Source organism: Mastacembelus armatus, chromosome 18 (assembly GCF_900324485.2).
Source record: "Mastacembelus armatus chromosome 18, fMasArm1.2, whole genome shotgun sequence".
NCBI classification, from domain to species: Eukaryota; Metazoa; Chordata; class Actinopteri; order Synbranchiformes; family Mastacembelidae; genus Mastacembelus; species Mastacembelus armatus.
This window is the reverse complement of record NC_046650.1, coordinates 11,269,896-11,290,270: the sequence shown is the minus strand read 5'-3', so window position 1 is coordinate 11,290,270 and position 20,375 is coordinate 11,269,896. Positions and strand designations below refer to the sequence as shown.

The window sequence follows — 20,375 nt, the reverse complement described above, 5'->3', positions numbered from 1 at the left end:
CAACTGCAGGAACAATGATTGTCGACATCCAATTGAGTCCTTGAAAAAAAAAACAAAAACAAAAAAACAGTATGGTGTAATAAACCACAATTCAACCACGGAAATTAAAGAATCCTATTTTGATATTTTATGTCTTACTTCACAGGACTCTAAACGAGTGGCTCCTAACCTTTTAGGCTTGTGGTCAACAAAACAATGCAGTATGTCTAAGAGTTGTTCCAGCAGTGGATTCATTTGAATAAGGCTTTGAGCCCTAAAGAGGCAAAACAATAGAATATTTTGGAGAAAAGCTTAAAAATATGCATTACTTTATGCAGCTGACTGAACCCTTATGATATTTTTCATTATTCCTTACCACTCCGACCACTGGAAGCCATTGTTCTAAATCACTATACAAATATGTGACAAGATCATTGTTCTGTAAGTCACCAGTAGGTCCCAAGTCTTGGATTACAGTCTTGGTTATGAACTCAAGTCATATCAAGTCCCTCACCAAGACAAAAAAGTCCCATGTTAATCTCAAATCTTTAACTTTGTGCCGGTGGTGCTGTAAGGTTAAAGAATGACGCATGGCGTATTAGCACCATCAGAAAAAATAATGGATACATTTCTGCACATTTGTTATAACACAATCTTCAATCAATGGTTTCCTTTCAAAAATGATTACACTTGTGACCTGAGCCCACACCCTCTGGTTGGTTTGTTGCTGCACCTCAGCATCACATGACCCACTATTCCCATAATGTGACGCTACATAGTGTTTGTATATAAAATACATGTGGTGAGAGGTGACATGAATTCCACATAGTTTCTATTAAAGCTCCGACACACAGTTGAGCAAACAGCTGTTGCCTGACTAGAACTAAATAGCCATAATTCATCCTTCGAGAGAAAGAAAAATAGAGTACCTATACTATGGAGCTACACTATATTTGGTCAGAAATCTGGCACTCTGTGGTGTGTCTGATACATATTGTATGTAGTAGCAGGGGGGAAACAGACATCCCTGTGCAGTAGTGTGCATTAGGAATCCAGAAACCACAAGTACAAGTTGGTTTTCCTTCTCTCTTGCCCCAACCCATCATCCCCAAGCCAAACCAGTCTTTCTGATACCTCAGCCTCTGTCCAGATGATTCATTCAACCATCCACCCATTAAAGAAACACTGAAACAAAGAGCGAATGCAACATAAAACAGCCTATACTTTTCCAACCACATACATTTGCACACAGGCGAGCAAACCCACATGCACTGAAAGCATTGTGCACCAGCGCACATACCCACAGTATCAAAAAAAAAAAAAAAAAAAAAAAAGACTCCTCCAGATGCAGACATACCAAATTACACCCAATCTTGTTCACCATATTCCACATTATTCCCTCTCCATCTTTTCCTGCAGCAAAGCCCAAAGGCAGCACCAATCCTGTCACCACAGGTTCTGGCCCATTTCCAGTCCTCATCCATGACATCATTCTTCTGTCCCCCTACCCCACCCCACCACACCCCACCCCTTCTCTGTCTCTCCTCCTCTGCACCCATCCTACTCCAGCAAAGGGCTGAGTTCCAACACAAATCATCCAACCCTGTCCTTAATGACAGGGTAGAGCTAAGTGATGCCAGGGGGCAGGAGAGTTGGAGGTACTTTGGTCTGGGATGCTGCCCGTTCAGGATTCCACCCTGAAACATGTGGTTTGTTCCTTCTCTCTGAATGCAGCTTGAGCAGAGGGCTGGATGGATGAGGAGACCGGGGAGCAAGGAAAAGCAAGACCACAAAGTACGCTCATAGCCCGAAGGGAGAGATCATTTGTTGCTCAGGTGGGACATGATTCTGCTTTCATCTCAGGGTGGATTTCTTCTATACCAGGCATTAAATGGCAGAAACATGCCCTTTAGACAGAATATGAGGATGAGGTTGATGTATGCAATTCAATCGTTTTTGCAAATTTCCTGACATCACTGCATATGGGTGCTATTTAATCCTGTGGTTAGGTTTAGGGTTATACACATGACATGACCGAGGTTTATTTTTGACTCTCCATTGCACGTACAGCTGAGGCGAACAAATGTAGGAAATAATGAAGTTCTTGAGCAGTTGTGGAAAGAAAATCCTTTCCAGTGCTTTAAAGCTATTTAAATGAATACCATAATACCATTTCCACAATCTTAATTTAAATCTGAACACACTGTCTTTAGCAATTTCAATTTCGTGAAAACCTGGCAAGCTGATTTTGAGTTTTTAAGGGCAATTTCAACTTAGGTCTCAGGTCATTAAGAAGAAGTCCAAGTCAAATCATTTGTCTAGTGACACAAAGTCTCAAGTCCTCATGGACAAATCCAAGTAAAGATAGAAAGTCTCAAGTCAAAGGTCGTCTGTCAGGAAAGTGCATATTCAGTCAAGGGCAAGTGTCTTAATGGAAAGTTTTACAGATCACGTTAATCAAGTTAATCTTCTACACAAATTTTCCAATGAGTCTTGGGTTATTTGAGATAAATTCCTATTACTGGGCCTTTTTCGAGGCTTTGTAATAGTGAGTTTCAAGTCATATCTGATCAAACTAATCCAAGTCTCAAGTGTCAAGTAATAAGTCTAAAGTGAAGATTCAAGTTATTTGAGTTCCAAGTCCTTAAGGACTAGACCAGGTAAAGTTGCAAGTCCTGTAACAGTGAAGTCCTTACGAATAAGTCCATATTGTGTAAGAAGCCATTCAAGACATCAAGTCTCAGTTCCTGAGAGGTAAGTAATCCTGTCCGTTATAACGACAATGTTTCCCTTTAAAAACTGTGTCTGGGAATTTACCAAGTGAGACCCTGAAACTCACATGGTTTTACTTTCTAGTTTCAGGCCAAGTTTTCAAGCAGTCAAGTCTCACTAGTCACGTCAAAGTTAAGTCCTTATTTTTGTGACTTAAATTTGTCTCCATGGATTAAGGATTTTCTTCTTAAGAGCCTTAAAGGTTTTTTGGCTACACAAGGAAGGTAAATGCATTGAACAGATACAGTAGACTCTCTACTAGGCAGAAACACAGATTACCAGCCTACTAATGCTTCCATCTACTTACTAACCATCAGGGTGATCAGGTTGTGTCAAATCTGCTCTAACACTCAGGGAGATTCTGGTCTCTGTTTGACATTAGCCACATGTGAGCTTGCCTGCCTGGTGCTGTGCTGTGCTGTAAACCTGTCATTGTTCTGGGTCAGCTCCCTGAGGATGTCCTTAAGGCCAACCACCGCACACACAAACACACACTGCAGCAGGATTTCTCCTCCTCCTCCTCCTCCTCCTCTTCGATGGGGAACGGGCCAAAAGCGGACAGCCTATGTTCCGTCAAGGCGTCCAAAATTCCATGACTTTCCCAGAATTCATGTCCCGAGCCAAGTCATATATTCTGTTGTCATCCACAGGGCCCTAATGAAAACCCACGAGGAACTGTGAGGCAGATTATGTCCGCTCACCCACATGCCATTTACACTAAAATGAAAATACACACTCAATATGATTCATCACACATCACTGTGGACACTAGATATCCATTAAAACAATCCCATTCTATACAGCTGCTGGGATGGCATAGGATGTAGGTTTGACTTATTGAATTCATTTGCTCTGTGTGTAAACCACTAATAACAGGCTATTGAGTATTTTCAACACTGTGAATCATTCAGTTCACTTACACAATGAGTCCAACCAAAACAAGACTCTGTATGTCATATTAGATCATAATATTACACATTTTTATCAATCGTTATTGCATTACATGCTGTTAAACTTTAAGCGCTCTTTGAAATTGCATACCTTCTGTATCACTCACTGCAGCATTATTTTTAAGTGCTGTCTCTGGGTTAGATTGTTTATTTTGATAGAGTCCCTCAGACTGAGGAGGAATAAGGCCCCCTGCCAGGAAATATGAATTAAAACTGGCCTATTGAGTATAACAAAGCAGTTTATTAAAAGAGCTTTCCATGTTTTTTTCTTTTTCTTTTTTTAAAATGCATGCAATGGTTGTGATAGGTCATAGACTTATTTTCACAAATGAATGTGTCAAGTATTAAGGTGCTTTATAAATCATCCTCCCTCACTCTCTGCTCCACACTTTTCTTAGTCTTTGAGAGGTTTGGAAGAGCAGCATGATTGCGTATAGCTCCGGGCCTCTTTGTCAGTAACCTTGCCTAAGTCAACAGTTGCCCTGCTGTTTTAGTGCATTAGAAACTTTTAAGATTATAATGGGACTGTAAAACGGAAACCCACTATATAACGTGATTGACGGGCGGAGCTTGCACAGGCTCAGACAGTTGTGCTGTAATGGTGTGTGTTTAGGATGGGTGACAACATGTCTATCACTGTCGATGTGAAGCTGTGAGTTAAATGTAATTGTGGTTTTTACCATTTTGGTTCCATAGAATCAGTGGAACATCGGACAACATGTTAAAAAAGGAAAAGATGGTCTGTCCATAACAAAGATTTTCCTCTCCACTAAAAAAAAAAAAAAAGGAGGAAATTCTATTTTTTTCCAGCCTCAAACTCAAGCTAATTGCTTAAACATTTTCTCTACAGATTCATACATGGACAGGAGCCAAGTGACAGGCGTCTGGCACTCCTCAAGCTATATTTGAGAATTTCCTACTCACCTCATTCAGAGGTGTTGCTTAATTGCATTGACTGGCTGCCTGAAAAACCACAATGACAGAAGGCCCCATTTAGTTTCACCATAAAAACAGTAGAGGTGCTTCTTGTTCCTGTAATTTTAACAGTTTTAACAGTGGGATGGTTTTGTAATTGTTTTACAAATGTGTATAACGCTGGACAGATTCTCTACAAAAATACATATAAAGATATTGGTAAGTCATGAAAAATGGCAACAGACTCAAAATGCTCAAGCTATATAAGTCAGTTTATCAATCATTTTCTGCCATAAAACAAGAAAACGTATTGTAAAAAAATTACTTTTCTCACAGAATGAAAATTAAACAGGACAAAGTCAAGAGCTCTCCCATCACTCATCTTTTCCTAACATAGTCACAGTCAGGTGAAGAGTACAAAGCCACACTATCAGCCCTGTGAAGCTGTCTTCAGGCACAGCAGTGCTTTGTGCTAAGATGCTCACAATGACCTAAAAAGTGAGCTAAAAAAAAAAAACAAAACAAAACAAAAAACACTACTGTCACAAATGGTAACTCCTAACTAGTAGGCCCATGCCAACGAGAAGCAGATAACTCACCACTGGCCTTCTTTGCACTGCAGCAATGAACTGTAATGCCTTCACGACCAGGCAACAGAGATTGCAACCTAAAACAAACCATAATGATCTATTTGCGGTCCTGCTTTGAGCAAATATGAACATAATACAAAAGCACACACACATGATGTTTGGAGTTCCAGTAAGTTCCACAACCACAGTTCAATCTCCAGAGGATACTGGATTCCTCTTAGCTGAACTTCTTCACTTTCTTTCCTGAACGACACATGCACATACACACTCACGTACACATTAAATGCAACACTAGCTCGCTCTGGACCACACTGCCACTGGGGAAGCTCGCCTTGCCTGCCTACTGTGAGCCTCACCGGTGTCTTTTTTCCGAGATATTGCTTCAGACTTACACTATCAGTTTCCACAGTCATGAGCCTGCTGAACCAAGAATATGAACAATACTCCTGTACATTGTTTTACAAGGCTAAGCAGAGGATTTGAGATGTGACATGTAGACTCCTGCTTGTTTTATGGATGAAAACCAACTGTGTGTTTGGACTTGTGTGCACATAGACTGTGGCAGCGTGTACATATATCCTGTTTACAGGTCTCAGGGAGTACTACTGCACACACAAAAACTTGTATAAAGCCTTTAGGGGCCGCGGGGGAGCTATGCAAAATCTGATAAATTGCCTCAAGCGATGTCAAAAGACTCAGCATTGGCTGGGGCAGAAGACTCCTAAATTAATAACACAAAAAGAATCTGGAGGTGAGGAGTTCAAAAAAAGTGAGCTAACCAACCTGAGTTGTATTGTAGATTGTAAATAAAAAACAATATTCTTCAGTGCTTTGTAACTCATGTTCATGGCCACAAGTTCGTTGCACCTTAACGTGGGGATATTCTTCCTTCCTTTGATGGGGAAGATGTGCCACATCAATTGTGTACTAATAAACAAATGACACAAAGCAAAAACGAAGAAATGGTCCTAGTCTGTCACACTTGAATGCCACTGCTCTGTCATCAAGCGGCTCTTTGGAACGCCCTCAACTCCTTGTTTTTGCTCACTTGTTATTTTGCTTTCATTTTGCACACTTGACATAGTGTGACTGAGCATTTGCTCACATTGTGAATCCCATCCCACCCATTCCCGGATGCTTTCTGCTGTTTGTCCAACCCCATGGCCTGTCTGTCAACCCTTGTTCCCATGGCAATTAGTCAGAAATCTTGGCCAATTATCTACTGCTCTTGAACACACGCCTTACAAACAGCTCAGAGCGGCGACATGCCACCACTCTGCACAACCTCCTGAATAGCAGAGAAAGATTTGTGTGATGGGTTAATAGCAGGATAGTAAAAGTGCTGCAGAGGCGACATTGTTGAGTTCATGTTGGTTTATAGTGTGCTGTGACCCTATTGAAACTTTTATAGTGATTGGTGTCTATCTACATATTCAGCTGAATGGGGCAAAGGCTGCATAAAGAGGACTAGACAACAAAGAACCACAAAAGCCTGCTACAGACTTCAGCCTGCTTCAGAAAACACACAGATAAAGAAGGAAGTGCATCTGTGACGTGAAGTGCCAAAGTGATTCAAAAACTGATTTACAGCAAGACAAGAGTAAAAAGCTGAGAGCCATGCTGCACAACCTGTTACATACTTTGCTAGGCAAAGTAACAGAGATTGAGTGTCTCTCTATTCTGTGTGTAGGTGACGCGTCCCCTCAAGAATGTGGTTCTCTTCCTCTCGCCATTTGCTTCAATTTCCCCTCTGGTTGCTTACTTCACTCACGCAGTCGAGAAGCTGTCGCTTGAGGAATCTGGAAAACACCAGCGGGGAATGAGAGGAATTTCTGCTTTTCGTTTTTCCTTAACCACCCCCTCACCCTTTGCTCTCTTTACTTTGGATGCCTCTGCACAACTGGGCTCTTGAGTTTTCTCTTGTTTCTGAATGTAGCCCAACAATAACAACTTCTCATAAACAATGGGCCTTGTTGATTGGGGGGTTGAGAAAGAGAGTGGCTGTAGCTGGCCCGTGCAGTTGGTTCTGCTGGCTGTGGGCCTCACGAATGGTCCTAAACATCCCAAAGTACAGGCTACATCGAGGACTGTGAAAGATTTAAGGGCAACTTTAAAAATGCACCATCTCTGAAGGGCCATAAACACATGCTGTACTTCTTTCTTAATCTATCTTTCCTCCAAAAAGACTTTGATGGACCAAACTCTGCAAGGGGAGGCTGGTCAATTTCAGGAAACCACAAAAGTACAGGGAGAAAATGGTAGTTTTGGAATTTTCTGTTTTTACAGCGCCCGTCGACTCATAAAGAGAGTCTGGATCACATTGAATAAGATTTTGAACAAGGCGACCATGGAGCTCTGCCCCGTCTTCCAGCCTATGGGCAAAACACAGCTAGAGTCACATGTCATTTAAACGGCCGAGCAACATTTATAGCCTCTTTCTGTGACAGGCAAATGATAATACACAGTGATGTGTCCTGGAATAACTCTGTCTCTTCTGTTTCCATTTTGGAAGATGATACTACACATTACTGGACATTGTCCCTCATCTGCTGCACCGTTTTTATGTCTTGCACATCAACTACATCAAAATAAAATGTCAAAAGTGATTCTTATAAATGTGATGGGTAAACAAACCACTGTATTTTATTATAATTTCCAACAGGCTACATACCAGAAATTGGCTTTTGGAAATAAAAACGTTTTTCCAAAATATCTAGGATGCACAAACAAAAGGTTACACAGTCCAGTGCCTTTTGCATCAATAGGCAGGCATTGGGTGCCCCCTTGTGGACAAACTGCAACCAGCACCTGACATATTTTTAAATCTTAGAGTTTTAAATTTTATTTATAAGATAAGGACTCACTCAACCAAAAAAAAAAAAGAAACTCATTCTGATCATCATTCACTCACTTGCACACCAAGCATCAATCAAACAAGGTGTTCTCCAGTCAAACTCTTCAGTGTCTGGAATTAGTGAAGGTTGGCTGCCACTGGTCATCATTTCTCTGCAGGCTTGAAGGGATCAGACCATATCTTCAGACCTTAAGACAAAAAGTTGTCAGTCTTTATCTTACTGCAACATTACACCGGGATTGACATGAACTCCACTGCTCTCATGACACCTGTTTAAACAATATGTGAAATTAAATTTGATTTGCAATGGTTGAAGTAATTGCTGAAAGTTTAAATTCAGTATATTTTGACTATTAAAATGCACATCTGGTATTGAGTAAGTAAACTAAGCATGAGATGTTGTTAGGGACTGCACCAGACAAACAAAAAAAAACAAAAAAATGAACCAGAACTGCATCAAAACAGTCGGTGCAGGACAGATACATGATGTTTTGTAAATGACAAAATTTAAAGTCTGTAAATATAAACAGATACGGTCAGGAAGTCCTTAACTTTCTGACTAAGTGTAGTGAAAAAAACGTAAAAAAAATACATGACCACTGTCTCAGCTACTGCCTGTATATTTGGTCTATTTCAGTTTACACAACTAAGTATATTCCTGTTGTGTAGATTGAAACCTTCTCACTCTTACCTGCAGGCTGCACATCTGCTTGGTTGATTCCTGAGCGGTTAATCTTTTGCACTTCTCCTAGAACACACACACACACACACACACACACACACACACACACACACACACACACACACACACACACACACACACACACACCAATACATTAGTTTATGGAAGATTTCTGTGGTCAAACTCACTATCATAAACAAGACTTTGTCATCATATTGTCTTCATTTTAAGACAATTCATCCACTGACTACAGCGTTTTATCTGTGTTGGACAGGACTGGCTCAGAGAGAAAAAGACTGTCCACCAACAATGCTACACATATGTCGTAACCACAACTATTCAGCTTAATGAATTTTCCTGGCATCCATCTATCTTTGTCTTGCTTAGTTTACTTACATGTTTATGGTTTTGGGTTAGTGGAAAGGAAGGAAAAAACTCTTTCTGCTTGTATTCTTGTGTCTTTTATGTTGTTTTTTTCTGTCTTGGTTTAAAGGTGTTGGTGAGAGTGGACAGATCATGTCATTTTTAAGACCATTTATCCACAACTTGAAATGTATGTCACTTAAAATGCTGTAAATATAAAAGCTTTGACTTCAACCAATCTATTAGGGGTGAGCAGATCAATCCAAATATCGATAGTATCGATTTTTGCCTAGACCCTTATTAACTCACTGATTCAGGGAGTGGGTGAAAACATGGCAGGAGGAGAGGAGAGGAGCTGTGGAGCATTGTGTGGCATTGCTTCAGTAAATGAGCTGTGCTGTGTGTAACATAACTGTTTACAAATCTTTATAAAAGCATGAAATACCACAAGAAATGAGAACAAAAACACAGACAGGCCCAGACCCCAGGCACAGAGGGCACTGGCAGACAGCTGCGTTCAGAGGGGTGAGGAATAACCAGGCAGCTTACACACAGTGGTATAAATAATATTTTAGTCACATCATCAGATGTTCTTCAGCAGCATGTTGCTGCCATCAGAAGAAAACAATCCTGCCCGTATCTCATTTTGAGAAAAGTTCTTGATTTACGGAGGAAATTCAGTTCAGCACATTAACTTTAAAAAAACAAAACCTTCTCATTTGCCCAGTAGCTTCAATTAAAATCTGTCCTGGAGGTTTAACATGCACATCATTAAATACTGATGATCATTTAGTGGTCATGAAAACTCTTCATATAATAATGATGGTATCAATGATGCATTCACTGAATAAATGATTAAACACTTATCTCCCCTACATGAAAGTACATAAGCCAATTAGTAAACAATAACAGCATCGGTATTTAAGATATATGTTAAAGCCGCAGCTCACAATGTTTAATACACTAGAAAAGACTAGAAAAGTGCAGTAAAACAGCAGTAACCATGGTAATGTTGGTCTATTTTGAAGTACTTACTGTATTCGTCCACATGTGCGAGCGGGTGGAAAATTATTGGGTATAACGCAGCAGCCACGACCGTGACAAAGCCTCCAAATACCAGTACTCCTCTCATGTTTTTAGACATTTTTCTGTTACATCAGAAGATACGCTTTCACCTCCAAGTGTACACGGCGTGGAGTATAAATACTTCCTGGGTAAAGGTCACGAAACCAATAAAGGCGGTGGCGTTAATCTGGAGTGGTCTGCCTGGGCTTCCGTGGTGAGGGCGTTGTTGACGTCAGAGTCACGTGCTGAATCACTACAATAACAAGGAAGTGCGGATTGTGAGTTGGGATGAGTTTTCTCGGGTTAGCAGCGACAAAGATGGGACTTCTAGCTGTTGTTGTGTTTGTTTTTTGTTGCTGTTGCTCCTCTGGAGTGACAGGCGAAAACAAACCAATTCAGGCGTTTGTAATTCCTCACAGTCACATGGATGTTGGCTGGGTGTACACTATTCAAGTAGGTTTCACCACAGTCACCATAGGGATCAATATGTTTTTGTCTACACAAACATGAGTTGGATTATGGTTTCTCCATAGGAGAGCATGCACGCCTATGGAGCCAATGTGTACACCAGTGTGACTGAGGAGCTGTCAAAGGCTGGAGACCGCAGGTTCATCGCTGTAGAGCAGGAGTTTTTTCGACTCTGGTGGGACACAGTTGCCACAGACTCCCATAGGAGACAAGTAAGGACACATGATGGGTCAGCACCGACATAAACTACTACAAGATCATCTTAAGGGAATGATTAAATATAGAAGTTTTCTATTCAGTGTGCCTGAATAAAAACAGGCGTTTATAATATTGGTTGTTTCTGAAAATCTAATTCATGTTAATATTTTTTCTTTTTTAAAAGTGTATCGCTCATGGTTAAAAGATAAACTCAGACTCAGGAACCAGCTGTAGGGCCTACGGTGAAGCAGTGGTTTGCAGAAGTGACAAGTACACCACATCTGGAAAAAATCAGATACACTGAAAAATAAACAGGATGACTTTGTTGAAACTTGGTTACCCTCTTCTGGAATGTGATCATACCAAAACATTTACTGTTTTTGTTAGTTCTGGTGCATATTTTTTCCAGTGGGTAACTCAGAGGGGATTTGAGGGGAGTATTTGTACTTTTGTTCTCTCTATCCTTTAGTTTCCTATTTTCATCTGTATGAAATAAACTGTAATGTTTGTTATAATAGCGTCGTCTGTGTTGTCTCAGAGTTATTATAAGGATAATAATAATAAAATATTGAAACAAGATATATTTCTGTATTGCACCTTTCTAAAGTTTGGGGTCGTACAAAAGACAAAGGTTACTGAAAGATGGATAAAGCCTCATGAGCAGAGTCTGAGAAATCCTGATTTTAGTCCATGTTTTTTACAGGCTGAATGGTCTCATGACACAAACTGTCTCAAATTGTTCAATCACATGGTAAATAATTAACATGTTATGGCTTGATTGACTTTCTAGGTACGACAGCTCGTTAAAGAAGGTAGATTTGAGTTTATCATCGGAGGCCAGGTGATGCATGATGAGGCTGTAACCGACCTCGATGATGAGATTTTACAGATGACAGGTAGTTTAAAACATTTCCTGTCTCATTTCAATACTCAGCTGTAGTGATGATTTGTGTAGTAATCGAGAGCCTCCTTGCTTTTTCAGAGGGCCATGGTTTCCTCTATGAGACGTTCGGGGTACGTCCTCAGTTCTCTTGGCATGTGGATCCATTTGGAGCCTCGGCCACCACACCGGTCCTGTTTGCCCTGGCAGGTTTTAACGCCCATCTCATCTCCCGCATCGACTATGACCTCAAAGAAACCATGCAGAAAAACAAGGTTGATGCCTCTGTCTAACTACATTAGAGTTATCATCTAAAGTGTAGACCTAACCTTGATATTTATTTATTTGTGTATTTCTTTTTTCAGAAACTACAATTTGTATGGCGTGGTTCTCCCTCTTTGAAAGCCCAACAAGAGATCTTCACTCATACTATGGACCAGTTTAGTTATTGCACTCCATCCTATCTGCCATTTTCCAACAGGTACTCCATATTTAGACACTCTATTGCTGTATGTTTAATTTTGATATTTCTATAACCTATTCTTGTCCTAGTGCATGCTACTAAGAAATCATTCTGCCAAAGCTATGTCCTTAATTTGACTCTAATTCTAGTTTCATATGAATTATTATTATTATTAATATTAATTATTACTGACAGGACAAAGTGCAGACTGCCATTAAATATACCTTCTTACATTTCAGCTCTGGTTTCTATTGGAATGGAGTTGCCTTGTTCCCAGACCCACCTAAAGATGGAGTCTACCCAAACATGAGCCTGCCCGTCACCAAAGACACAGTAGATGCCTACGCCCACACCATGGTGGAGAACATCAAGCAGAGAGCTGCATGGTTTAGAACCAACCATGTGCTCTGGCCATGGGTGAGGAGAAAGAATCCTGTTCAGTAATTCAATTCAGGGTCCCTTTTTTATATTTTTAAATCTAACCATTTGCAAGCTACATTTATTCAGGAAAATGTATCTTATTCAATCAGTCAATCATTGCATTGCAGGGCTGTGACAAACAGTTTTACAACTCATCAGTGCAGTTCAACAACATGGACCCTTTAATGAAGTATATCAACCAGAACAGTAAAGAGCTGGGGGTGACAGTCCAGTACTCCACTCTCAGTGAATACTTCCAAGCAATCTACAAGTCAAATCTTACATGGGATGCCCGTGGGAGTGAAGATTTTTTACCGTATTCCACTGGTGAGAATCTGAATCCTAAAACATAAAGTTACCTGCCTCATATTAAAAGGAAGAAAATTAATTGCAAGTGATTTATAAATCAGCAAGGTATCAATACTAATTTGATATCATCCACTCTGTCAAATCTGTTTTATTTCCTAGAACCCTACCAGGCTTGGACCGGGTTTTATGCCTCCAGAAATGTTTTGAAAGGAGTAGCTCGACAGGCAAGTTCCCAGCTACATGCAGCCGAGACTCTTTTCACCCGATACCGAATCAGCTTCCCTGATGGACCTGTAGCTAAAGACTGGGCCCTGGGCAAACTGAGGGCACTTCGCTGGGCCGTCTCTGAGGTAAACTGTCTTTATAATCAAAGAAATGATCACATTAGCATATAACTTATCAGATCTGGACACAAAATGTTATTCTGTGTTTTAGGTGCAACACCATGATGGCATCACTGGAACAGAATCCCCTAAGGTGGCAGACATGTACCTGCAGCATCTCACGCAGGCCATGATGGGAGTGGAGGAGCTTCTGGCTGCGCTCTTCCTGCTCCCCCACAACTTAGAAAGACCCAGCATCCTCAGCAGCCACTATCACAGTGAGCCAGGTGCTGTTCCCCCTGTTTACAGTCTAATTCTTAAAACTGACTAATCACATCTTGGCTCTAACGATTTGTACTTTGTGATCCAAATGCATCGATAATAATCATTTCAAATAAACGTTTCAATAATTAGTCTGTGATTCTTCTCCTCACATCAGGTGTTTATGAGGCTATGGAGCAACATGTTATCGTTTACAACCCTCTAGCATGGAACATCACCAACATCATCAACTTAACAGTAACACTGGCAAATGCTGCTGTGTTTGATGATGAGGGACAGCCAGTGCCTGCACAGGTAGTACTTATTAGCATAATGAGTCACTATATCAGATACACAGCTATATGTTAACTATGATACGCTACAGGCCAAACCAGGTGACGCTATAGCAGATACTGAATGAACTGAACTGAATTGAGTAAAGCATCAGTGTTTTATTGCTTATAAATGTAATCCTTCATCTGTAAGAGAAAAATGTTTTTTATATAAAAGTTGTCTTTAAATATTGAATTCTTAGTTACTTATTTATACATTGTGACATTACAGCGATTTATAAATCAGAAAGTTATCTTTTAGAAATAGTTAAGAATTGTATGTCTGTTGTAACAAATATTAACTCTAGTTTTCACAAATATGTTCTACTGTCACAGATCCAGAGGTCAGCACATTCCAATGGGACCTATGACCTTTTCATCATGGTGGAACTTGGAGGCCTTCAGCATAGGAAGTACTTAATCAAGTTTTCTGAGACATCTTGTTCTGGGAGTGCTAAGTGCAGCTGGACCTATGAAGCTAAACGGGTTTTGTTTGAGAGACGCAGCAGCCGGTACAGGACAAGAACAGGGAGGAGGCTTCTGCCTGTTCTCAATGAGTGTTACAAGCTCATGTTTGACCAGGACACCAATCTACTGCACAGCATCACTTATCTGTAAGATTTGAAAATGCTTACGGTTGTACTTCATGCAGATAAACTTGTAGTACTTGCACTCTACTTGTACTTAGGGTGCATCTTAAGTCTTGTTGACATTTTTATTCCTGCTCATTCTTCCTGTTTAGATAACACACTATAATGGTTTACCAGTGTGGCTCATGCTTTTCTCTTATGCCAGTATAACTCTCTGACCGTTGACTCTCATCCTCTGTAGTCCGGAAAAAACGACAGTGAGGATGACTCAGGATTTCTGGGAGTACCATGCAAATGGAGATGTAGAAGCAGGGCCCATCTCTGATAACTACATCTTCAGTGCCAGTAGTTCAGCTGTGCAGGCCTACAAAGCTGTGGAAATGGAAATTATTCCTGGGAAGATTGTGTCTGAGATCAGGCAGTACTTCTATAGGTGGGCTTTTTTCTTTATCTGAGTTGTTCGGCTCTTCTCTTCTCAGCCCGAATAGACATACACTCATACATTTTGACGTGTTCTGTCCTCTAGAGAGGAAGGTGATAAAGACTATGCATACTCGATCACCACCCGTGTCCCAGAATGCTTTGGGACCAAAGTGCAATGTCACAGGCTGGAGCAGACCTACTCCCTGGGCCCCCTCCGCCTCAACACAGAGGTCATCCTCAGGACCAGCTCCTCTTTGAAGAACAACAGGACCCTGTACACAGATGACAATGGATACCAGATGATGAAGAGGCCATACAGGAACTTCACCAGCAACACTTTTGCAAGAGTATAACTTTGGATCGTTAACTGTTAAGATTTATAAAAGTGTACTGGTAATATTACAACACTGTAATAATTAAAATAATCTTTATCTACCATATATGCAGAATTACTTCCCCATGGTTCGAGCAGCCTACATTGAGGATGACCTCAGCAGACTAGTGCTCGTCAGTGACAGAGCTCACGGTGTGTCCAGCCAAGCCAATGGACAAGTAGAGGTAAAAAAGAAAAAAAGCCATGGACGCACACACGCAGTTAGCATCTACTCACACAGTAAGGTGTTGATGTCCTTTCTATTCCTCAGGTCATGCTCCATCGACGTCTTTGGAACAACTTGCCCTGGAACCTCGGCTACAACCTGACACTCAATGACAGCTCAGTTGTAAGGCCGACCCTGTGGATGATGCTGGGCTCCGTCGGTGCCACCTCCAAGCTTTACCAAAGGGAGGCGACAGAGCTGCAACACAGACCCGTCGTCATGCCTATAGACAAACCTCGTGAGTGCAAAACATGAGAAACAGAAAAAAGCATTAAAATGAGACAGTTTCAGTGTTTGCTTATCAATGCAAATACAGAACACAAGCAGTATATAAGTATACATAATGTATTTTGTGGACTACGTTTCTCAATCTTTTGTACACGCAGAAAAGCTCTGGCAAAAGGAGCCCAGAAGCAGTTCTGTACATTCAGTCGTTCTGCCACCCAACCTCCACCTGCTCAGCTTCAGCATCCCTGGGTGGAACTACAGCTCTAATCATGATGTTCACCTCAGCCATATTCACTCAGGTCAGCAGGGAGAAATACTGGTCATATGTTACATACAGAGGTTTTACTGCAGAGATTCCCTTTTGATTTTTGCCTTAAATAAAATATACTGGAAAACATGTGACATACTCTCTATGACATACATCCAGGTGTGGATCTACACTCAGAACCAGACTATGGTCGGGTCCTCTTGAGAATCATGCATCTGTTTGAGGAAGGAGAAGACCCAGAGCTTTCAAAGCCAGTCACCATAGACTTTAAGGTATTGATACAAATACAGTACAGTCTCTACATATTAAGGTCATAGTAATCTCAGAGGAAATGTTCAGAAGTTTTTACAGAATTTACCTGCTATTTTTCTTGTCCAATGGTCATTTCCTGTGTGCGCAGGATGTTCTGAAGGGCATAGGGGAAGTAAAAGCGATGGAGGAGCGTTCTCTCACAGGAACCTGGGATGTCTCCAGTTTGCAGAGGTGGAAGTGGAAGACTGCAGATAACTCAGAAACAAGTAAAACTTTACACTGCATCTTAAAAAGAAGATTTAGGTTTATATCTACAGTAGATGAAACAATAGTCTCATCCTTTTAAATACTTTATATTTTCTGTTGTGCTTTATCTTAGAGAACAAAAGATCTTGGAGGTGTGGAGATAAAGCTTTCAACGTCACCATCTCACCCAAAGAGATCAGGACCTTCTTCATTCACTTTAGCTCCAAGAACCTTTAGGCTGAGATCGTCTTCTATGAAGATAACCAATATGTAACAGAACATGAAATGCTTTTAAGGTTTTGATCCTTCGCTATTCTGTTCTTTGATGCTATTTTTGCACATTGTGTTGATTTGTTAAAAGTCACTTCTGCGTCGATGAGCGTTGTAAATTCCCATTGTGTCCCTGTTCACTCACAGAATAAAAGGATTATGTTTGTCATGTTCAAATGTCCAAATTGACTCACAGGGGCCAACAAACAAAACACTAATGTTTGCCTTACAATGGAAATGGGGGACAGCTGTGATAAATTACAGATTTAAAAATCCCAACATGGTGGCCCTTTCATTTCAGTCAAACTTTAGGGCCAACTCAAAAATGATTCCTATTAACTGTTCACATACTTTAGGCTCAATATTTTGCCAAGACATAGGAAATCTGACACCACTCTGTGCAGTAAATACGAAGCTGGAGCCAGAGTAATTTTCCTAAGTAAAAGAATATACATACCAACATCCAGTTATCTCTAGTTAACAAATAAATACCACTGTATGCTAAGCTAAGCAAATTAAATGTCTACACACATTCTTCATAGATAGAAAATCATCTAAACATTCATAACATGATCATAAAGTATAACTGGTGATATTTTTGTCACAACAAAGTAATTTGCTGTAATTATATAAACAAAGTCAGATTGCATATTTCCTGTAAAAAGTACTCTACCCACATGACCACTAGGGGGCGTCACATCTCCATAATCAAACCAACTTGGACAACCTACAGCGAGTAAAGCAAAAGGCACCACCCGAGGAGAGCAAAACCTCGGTTTGCCTATTGTACCGGAAACTACCGTAGAACCAGAGAACCAAATTAGTATTTCTGAGTACAAATACCACAATGCGAGGCTGTAGCGCTGAAGTGCAGTAGCGTATAACACGCCATGGTCGTTTGGGAAGGAGACGACATCGTCTGCAGTGTGGATCAAGATGAGCAGTGTCAGTGTAAGTCGATGCTGAACCAGGATCCAACACCGATTATTTGGCCTCACCCGTTCTTCTGCACATAATCTCGCGTTTTAAAGCTCAGTGTTTGCACTGTGCCCAGTCGGGATTTATTGTAGATCCAGATACAAGATGCTGTGAGTAGGTGTTGCATGTGTTGCTAGGATACTGCACAGGGAGGGTGCTGATGCTGCAGGGTGCTGGAGGGTTTTTAGGTCAGGGATGAAGAAAATAATCTCTTTTGATTTCCATATTCACACACTTCCTGTTTGTGTGAGCAGAAGAGAGAGAGGGAGCAGAAGAGGAAACTGCAGCATTTTCTCAGTGACATGGCTTTGCTTGGCTCATTACAGGTACAGCTGCACACATACAGGTAGTGCATATTAAACACACGCCACTTTGGTTAAGCTCTTCTGTTTTTCCCACAGGGTTTTAAATATTTCCAGCCTTGGCTTAGAGGGAAAGAGGAGTTGCTGCTGACGGTCGTCAATGAGGATCTGGTCAGTTCTGTGGAAAAACACACACATCAGGGGTCAGCTCAGTAAACACCATGGGAGTCAGGATAAAAGAAGAAATGCAATAGTTTTTCAGCCTGTCCTCATGTATGCAGGGTTGGCGTTCCCCAGGCTTTGCAGTGTCCAGAGCATCCTCCTACACGTCCACCAGTAGCTGTAACAGCAGTGACATCTCCCCCAGCAGCAGCTCCCCCAGCCTGGCCAGTGGGAGCAGCTCTCCCCTGCCTGGGGAGCCTCCGGGCCCACAACAGCCCCAGTCACACACACACACCAAGACGCAGCTACACAATGCCAGGTAAGTGATACTACCTCATGTGTGCTTCAGTAAGGTTTTTACTGTAACGGGTGTACATGTGCATCAACTTCCAACTGATCTGTGAAACCTCTTTTAGGGCTTTTTTTTTTTTTTTTTTTTTGAACCAATGAGATAAACAAATACGGAGCAGAACTGTTTTCTGTATTTTCAGGGACCACAGCAGTGAGGAGCATCTTCTACCAGCGTCTCCCAGTGAAAGAGAGATAGCAGTGCCTGTAAGTGCTGCAGCCAACCATGGTTTACTTTACAGGAAAAACCACAATTTAGTAATTAAAGGATGTAGGACGCTCATCCAGAAAACCAGTTCTGTTCTTCTCCTAACATCAAACTTTGCCATTAATCCGTTCAATCATTCACAGTCTTTTTCCCTGAACAGGAGGTGAACTGCACTCTCTTTTTGCTGGCTGGCTACGTCAAATACGGACGCCCCTACGCCTGGATACGCTCCAACCACGAGCGCCTGGTCAACATCGGAGGCACCGATTCGATGGTCAAGGACACGCCCATGAAACTCAAGTCCATCTCAGACTGGCAGACACGAGGTATGGAAACAATGTGTGGAATCCCAACAGGAGAAAGTTGTTGTTTCACTGCACTGATTCAATAATTACACCATTTTCCATGAGCTAAATAAGATGCAGATGTTTTTGCTGGAGTTTGGCCTTAGAAACTACTGTTTGTTATGGGTAAGGTTTGTGGAATAAAAAAGGAATAAGTTCTCCTAGATTTGTACAAACGTTTAAGTGGAAAAAAAAACTTTACTGGCCTTCTTTTGAGGTGTTCGTGTGTGGGATGTCATCAGTGAGCTGGTGTGTCTGTGCACCATTCCTTCTCCATCCAATCCCTTTGCCCTGGACATGCGTTACATCAGAAGTCTTCCCCTCCCGGACCGTTTCCTCGTCACAGGGGCTCTCCTCAACTTCCTGGAGATGTATGTGGTTTACGGGAACCGGGACGAGCTGCATTATGACAAAGGTATGATTTTGATCTCAGGAAATCATGGAGTGCCACAGGTGATGTTAGTATTTTCAAACTACATCCATTTTATTATGCTGTTATTTTTACTGAAGCCAGCAGGTGATGCTGTTTAGCTACATTACAAAAGGGTCAGATGTACAGCCTTTCTGCCACTCCACGTTTGAATTTGGTCATCACTTAAAGCCTTTAAGGAATTCACGGATTTATCCTTTCAGTTGTAGAGGAAGTGAAGCCTCTGAGGCGTCTCCACGTCCAGTCACTGCTGGAGTTACAGCGACACAGAGAAAGCACAGTGTCGGCCGGCAGTCCAACAACACAGGACTCCTCTGTGACCACATTTTGTAAATGATCCGCTTCGAGATGAGATATTCCCAGTGCACTTTTACTAACTTGTTTAAAATAAACAGAAATCACTAATCCTGTAGGTTCAAATGTGAAATCTTACTACAAAATGTCACACTAATTAAGTTCTGTTTTGTTTGAATGATTTTTGTGCTTTGCTGTATTTAATGAATTGCATTTGCCAAATATGTAAACACATAAAACATTTGAAGAACCCGTCACAGCACTCGTCTTGCCTACACACTGTACTAACCTATTTGTTTTCAAGGCGACACGGCCCAGTTGGCGCAGTCTCTGCCTCTGGACTACAATTGGAAAGTGGTCACATGTATCAGATGTTTTTGAAACACGACATCCGAGAAATAATCCTGGGAAATGAGTCACATGACTGAGGTTATAAATCCCAGGACCTCTCTGAACGCCTCGCCCCATCTCTCTCTCACACACACACACACACACACACACCAAGAATTCTGTTTTCTTCAGGCCAAATATAACAAGTTGAGCGTATATAAGTTGAGCGTTCAAGCCTGGAATCATCTATCAAAGGCGACAGCTTGAAAATCACAGCAG

General features: G+C 41.2%; 3 protein-coding genes across 4 annotated transcripts; 2 read left to right on the top strand and 1 right to left on the bottom strand.

Moving 5' to 3' along the window:
* Positions 1–5,123: 5,123 nt before the first annotated feature.
* Positions 5,124–10,339, bottom strand: smim20 (small integral membrane protein 20). 2 transcript variants are annotated; one of them, XR_003295175.2, is made up of 4 exons: positions 10,141–10,338; positions 8,752–8,808; positions 8,118–8,248; positions 5,124–7,005 (listed from the first exon to the last, which is right to left on the bottom strand). XR_003295175.2 is itself a non-coding variant. In XM_026299430.2 (3 exons), the coding sequence occupies exons 1-3, from the start codon at positions 10,247–10,249 to the stop codon at positions 8,205–8,207; spliced, it is 210 nt and encodes a 69-aa protein (XP_026155215.1). In that variant the 5' UTR covers positions 10,250–10,339; the 3' UTR covers positions 7,816–8,204. The 2 variants fall into 2 exon arrangements, 1 of the variants encoding a protein (XP_026155215.1); XM_026299430.2 differs by lacking the exon at positions 5,124–7,005 and having other exon boundaries at positions 7,816–8,248; positions 10,141–10,339.
* Positions 10,340–10,410: 71 nt separating this feature from the next.
* On the top strand, positions 10,411–16,815 carry man2b2 (mannosidase, alpha, class 2B, member 2). The gene is made up of 19 exons (XM_026299207.2): positions 10,411–10,623; positions 10,704–10,850; positions 11,627–11,732; positions 11,819–11,991; positions 12,082–12,197; positions 12,419–12,596; positions 12,728–12,926; positions 13,068–13,258; positions 13,344–13,518; positions 13,671–13,807; positions 14,161–14,438; positions 14,656–14,847; positions 14,941–15,184; positions 15,285–15,395; positions 15,482–15,674; positions 15,823–15,963; positions 16,092–16,204; positions 16,333–16,450; positions 16,564–16,815. The coding sequence occupies exons 1-19, from the start codon at positions 10,459–10,461 to the stop codon at positions 16,665–16,667; spliced, it is 3,081 nt and encodes a 1,026-aa protein (XP_026154992.1). The 5' UTR covers positions 10,411–10,458; the 3' UTR covers positions 16,668–16,815.
* A 645-nt stretch (positions 16,816–17,460) lies between these two features.
* LOC113125629 (uncharacterized) lies at positions 17,461–19,961 on the top strand. The gene is made up of 8 exons (XM_026299208.2): positions 17,461–17,651; positions 17,933–18,004; positions 18,080–18,151; positions 18,262–18,461; positions 18,634–18,697; positions 18,859–19,024; positions 19,260–19,457; positions 19,676–19,961. The coding sequence occupies exons 1-8, from the start codon at positions 17,637–17,639 to the stop codon at positions 19,807–19,809; spliced, it is 921 nt and encodes a 306-aa protein (XP_026154993.1). The 5' UTR covers positions 17,461–17,636; the 3' UTR covers positions 19,810–19,961.
* The last annotated feature ends 414 nt before the right edge of the window (positions 19,962–20,375 follow it).

Bases quoted from the DNA above. Each gene is read 5' to 3' on its own strand.
- man2b2 (XM_026299207.2), top strand. From the start codon at position 10,459: ATGAGTTTTCTCGGGTTAGCAGCGACAAAGATGGGACTTCTAGCTGTT. The intron at 12,198-12,418 runs GTACTCCATATT...CTTACATTTCAG, and splicing joins TATCTGCCATTTTCCAACAG to CTCTGGTTTCTATTGGAATG. The intron at 12,597-12,727 runs GTGAGGAGAAAG...ATTGCATTGCAG, and splicing joins ACCATGTGCTCTGGCCATGG to GGCTGTGACAAACAGTTTTA.
- LOC113125629 (XM_026299208.2), top strand. The intron at 19,025-19,259 runs GTATGGAAACAA...CCTTCTTTTGAG, and splicing joins CTCAGACTGGCAGACACGAG to GTGTTCGTGTGTGGGATGTC. The intron at 19,458-19,675 runs GTATGATTTTGA...TTATCCTTTCAG, and splicing joins CGAGCTGCATTATGACAAAG to TTGTAGAGGAAGTGAAGCCT.
- smim20 (XM_026299430.2), bottom strand. From the start codon at position 10,249: ATGTCTAAAAACATGAGAGGAGTACTGGTATTTGGAGGCTTTGTCACG. The intron at 8,809-10,140 runs GTAAGTACTTCA...TGTGTGTTCTAG, and splicing joins CGCACATGTGGACGAATACA to GAGAAGTGCAAAAGATTAAC. The intron at 8,249-8,751 runs GTAAGAGTGAGA...TTTTGTCTTAAG, and splicing joins AGCAGATGTGCAGCCTGCAG to GTCTGAAGATATGGTCTGAT.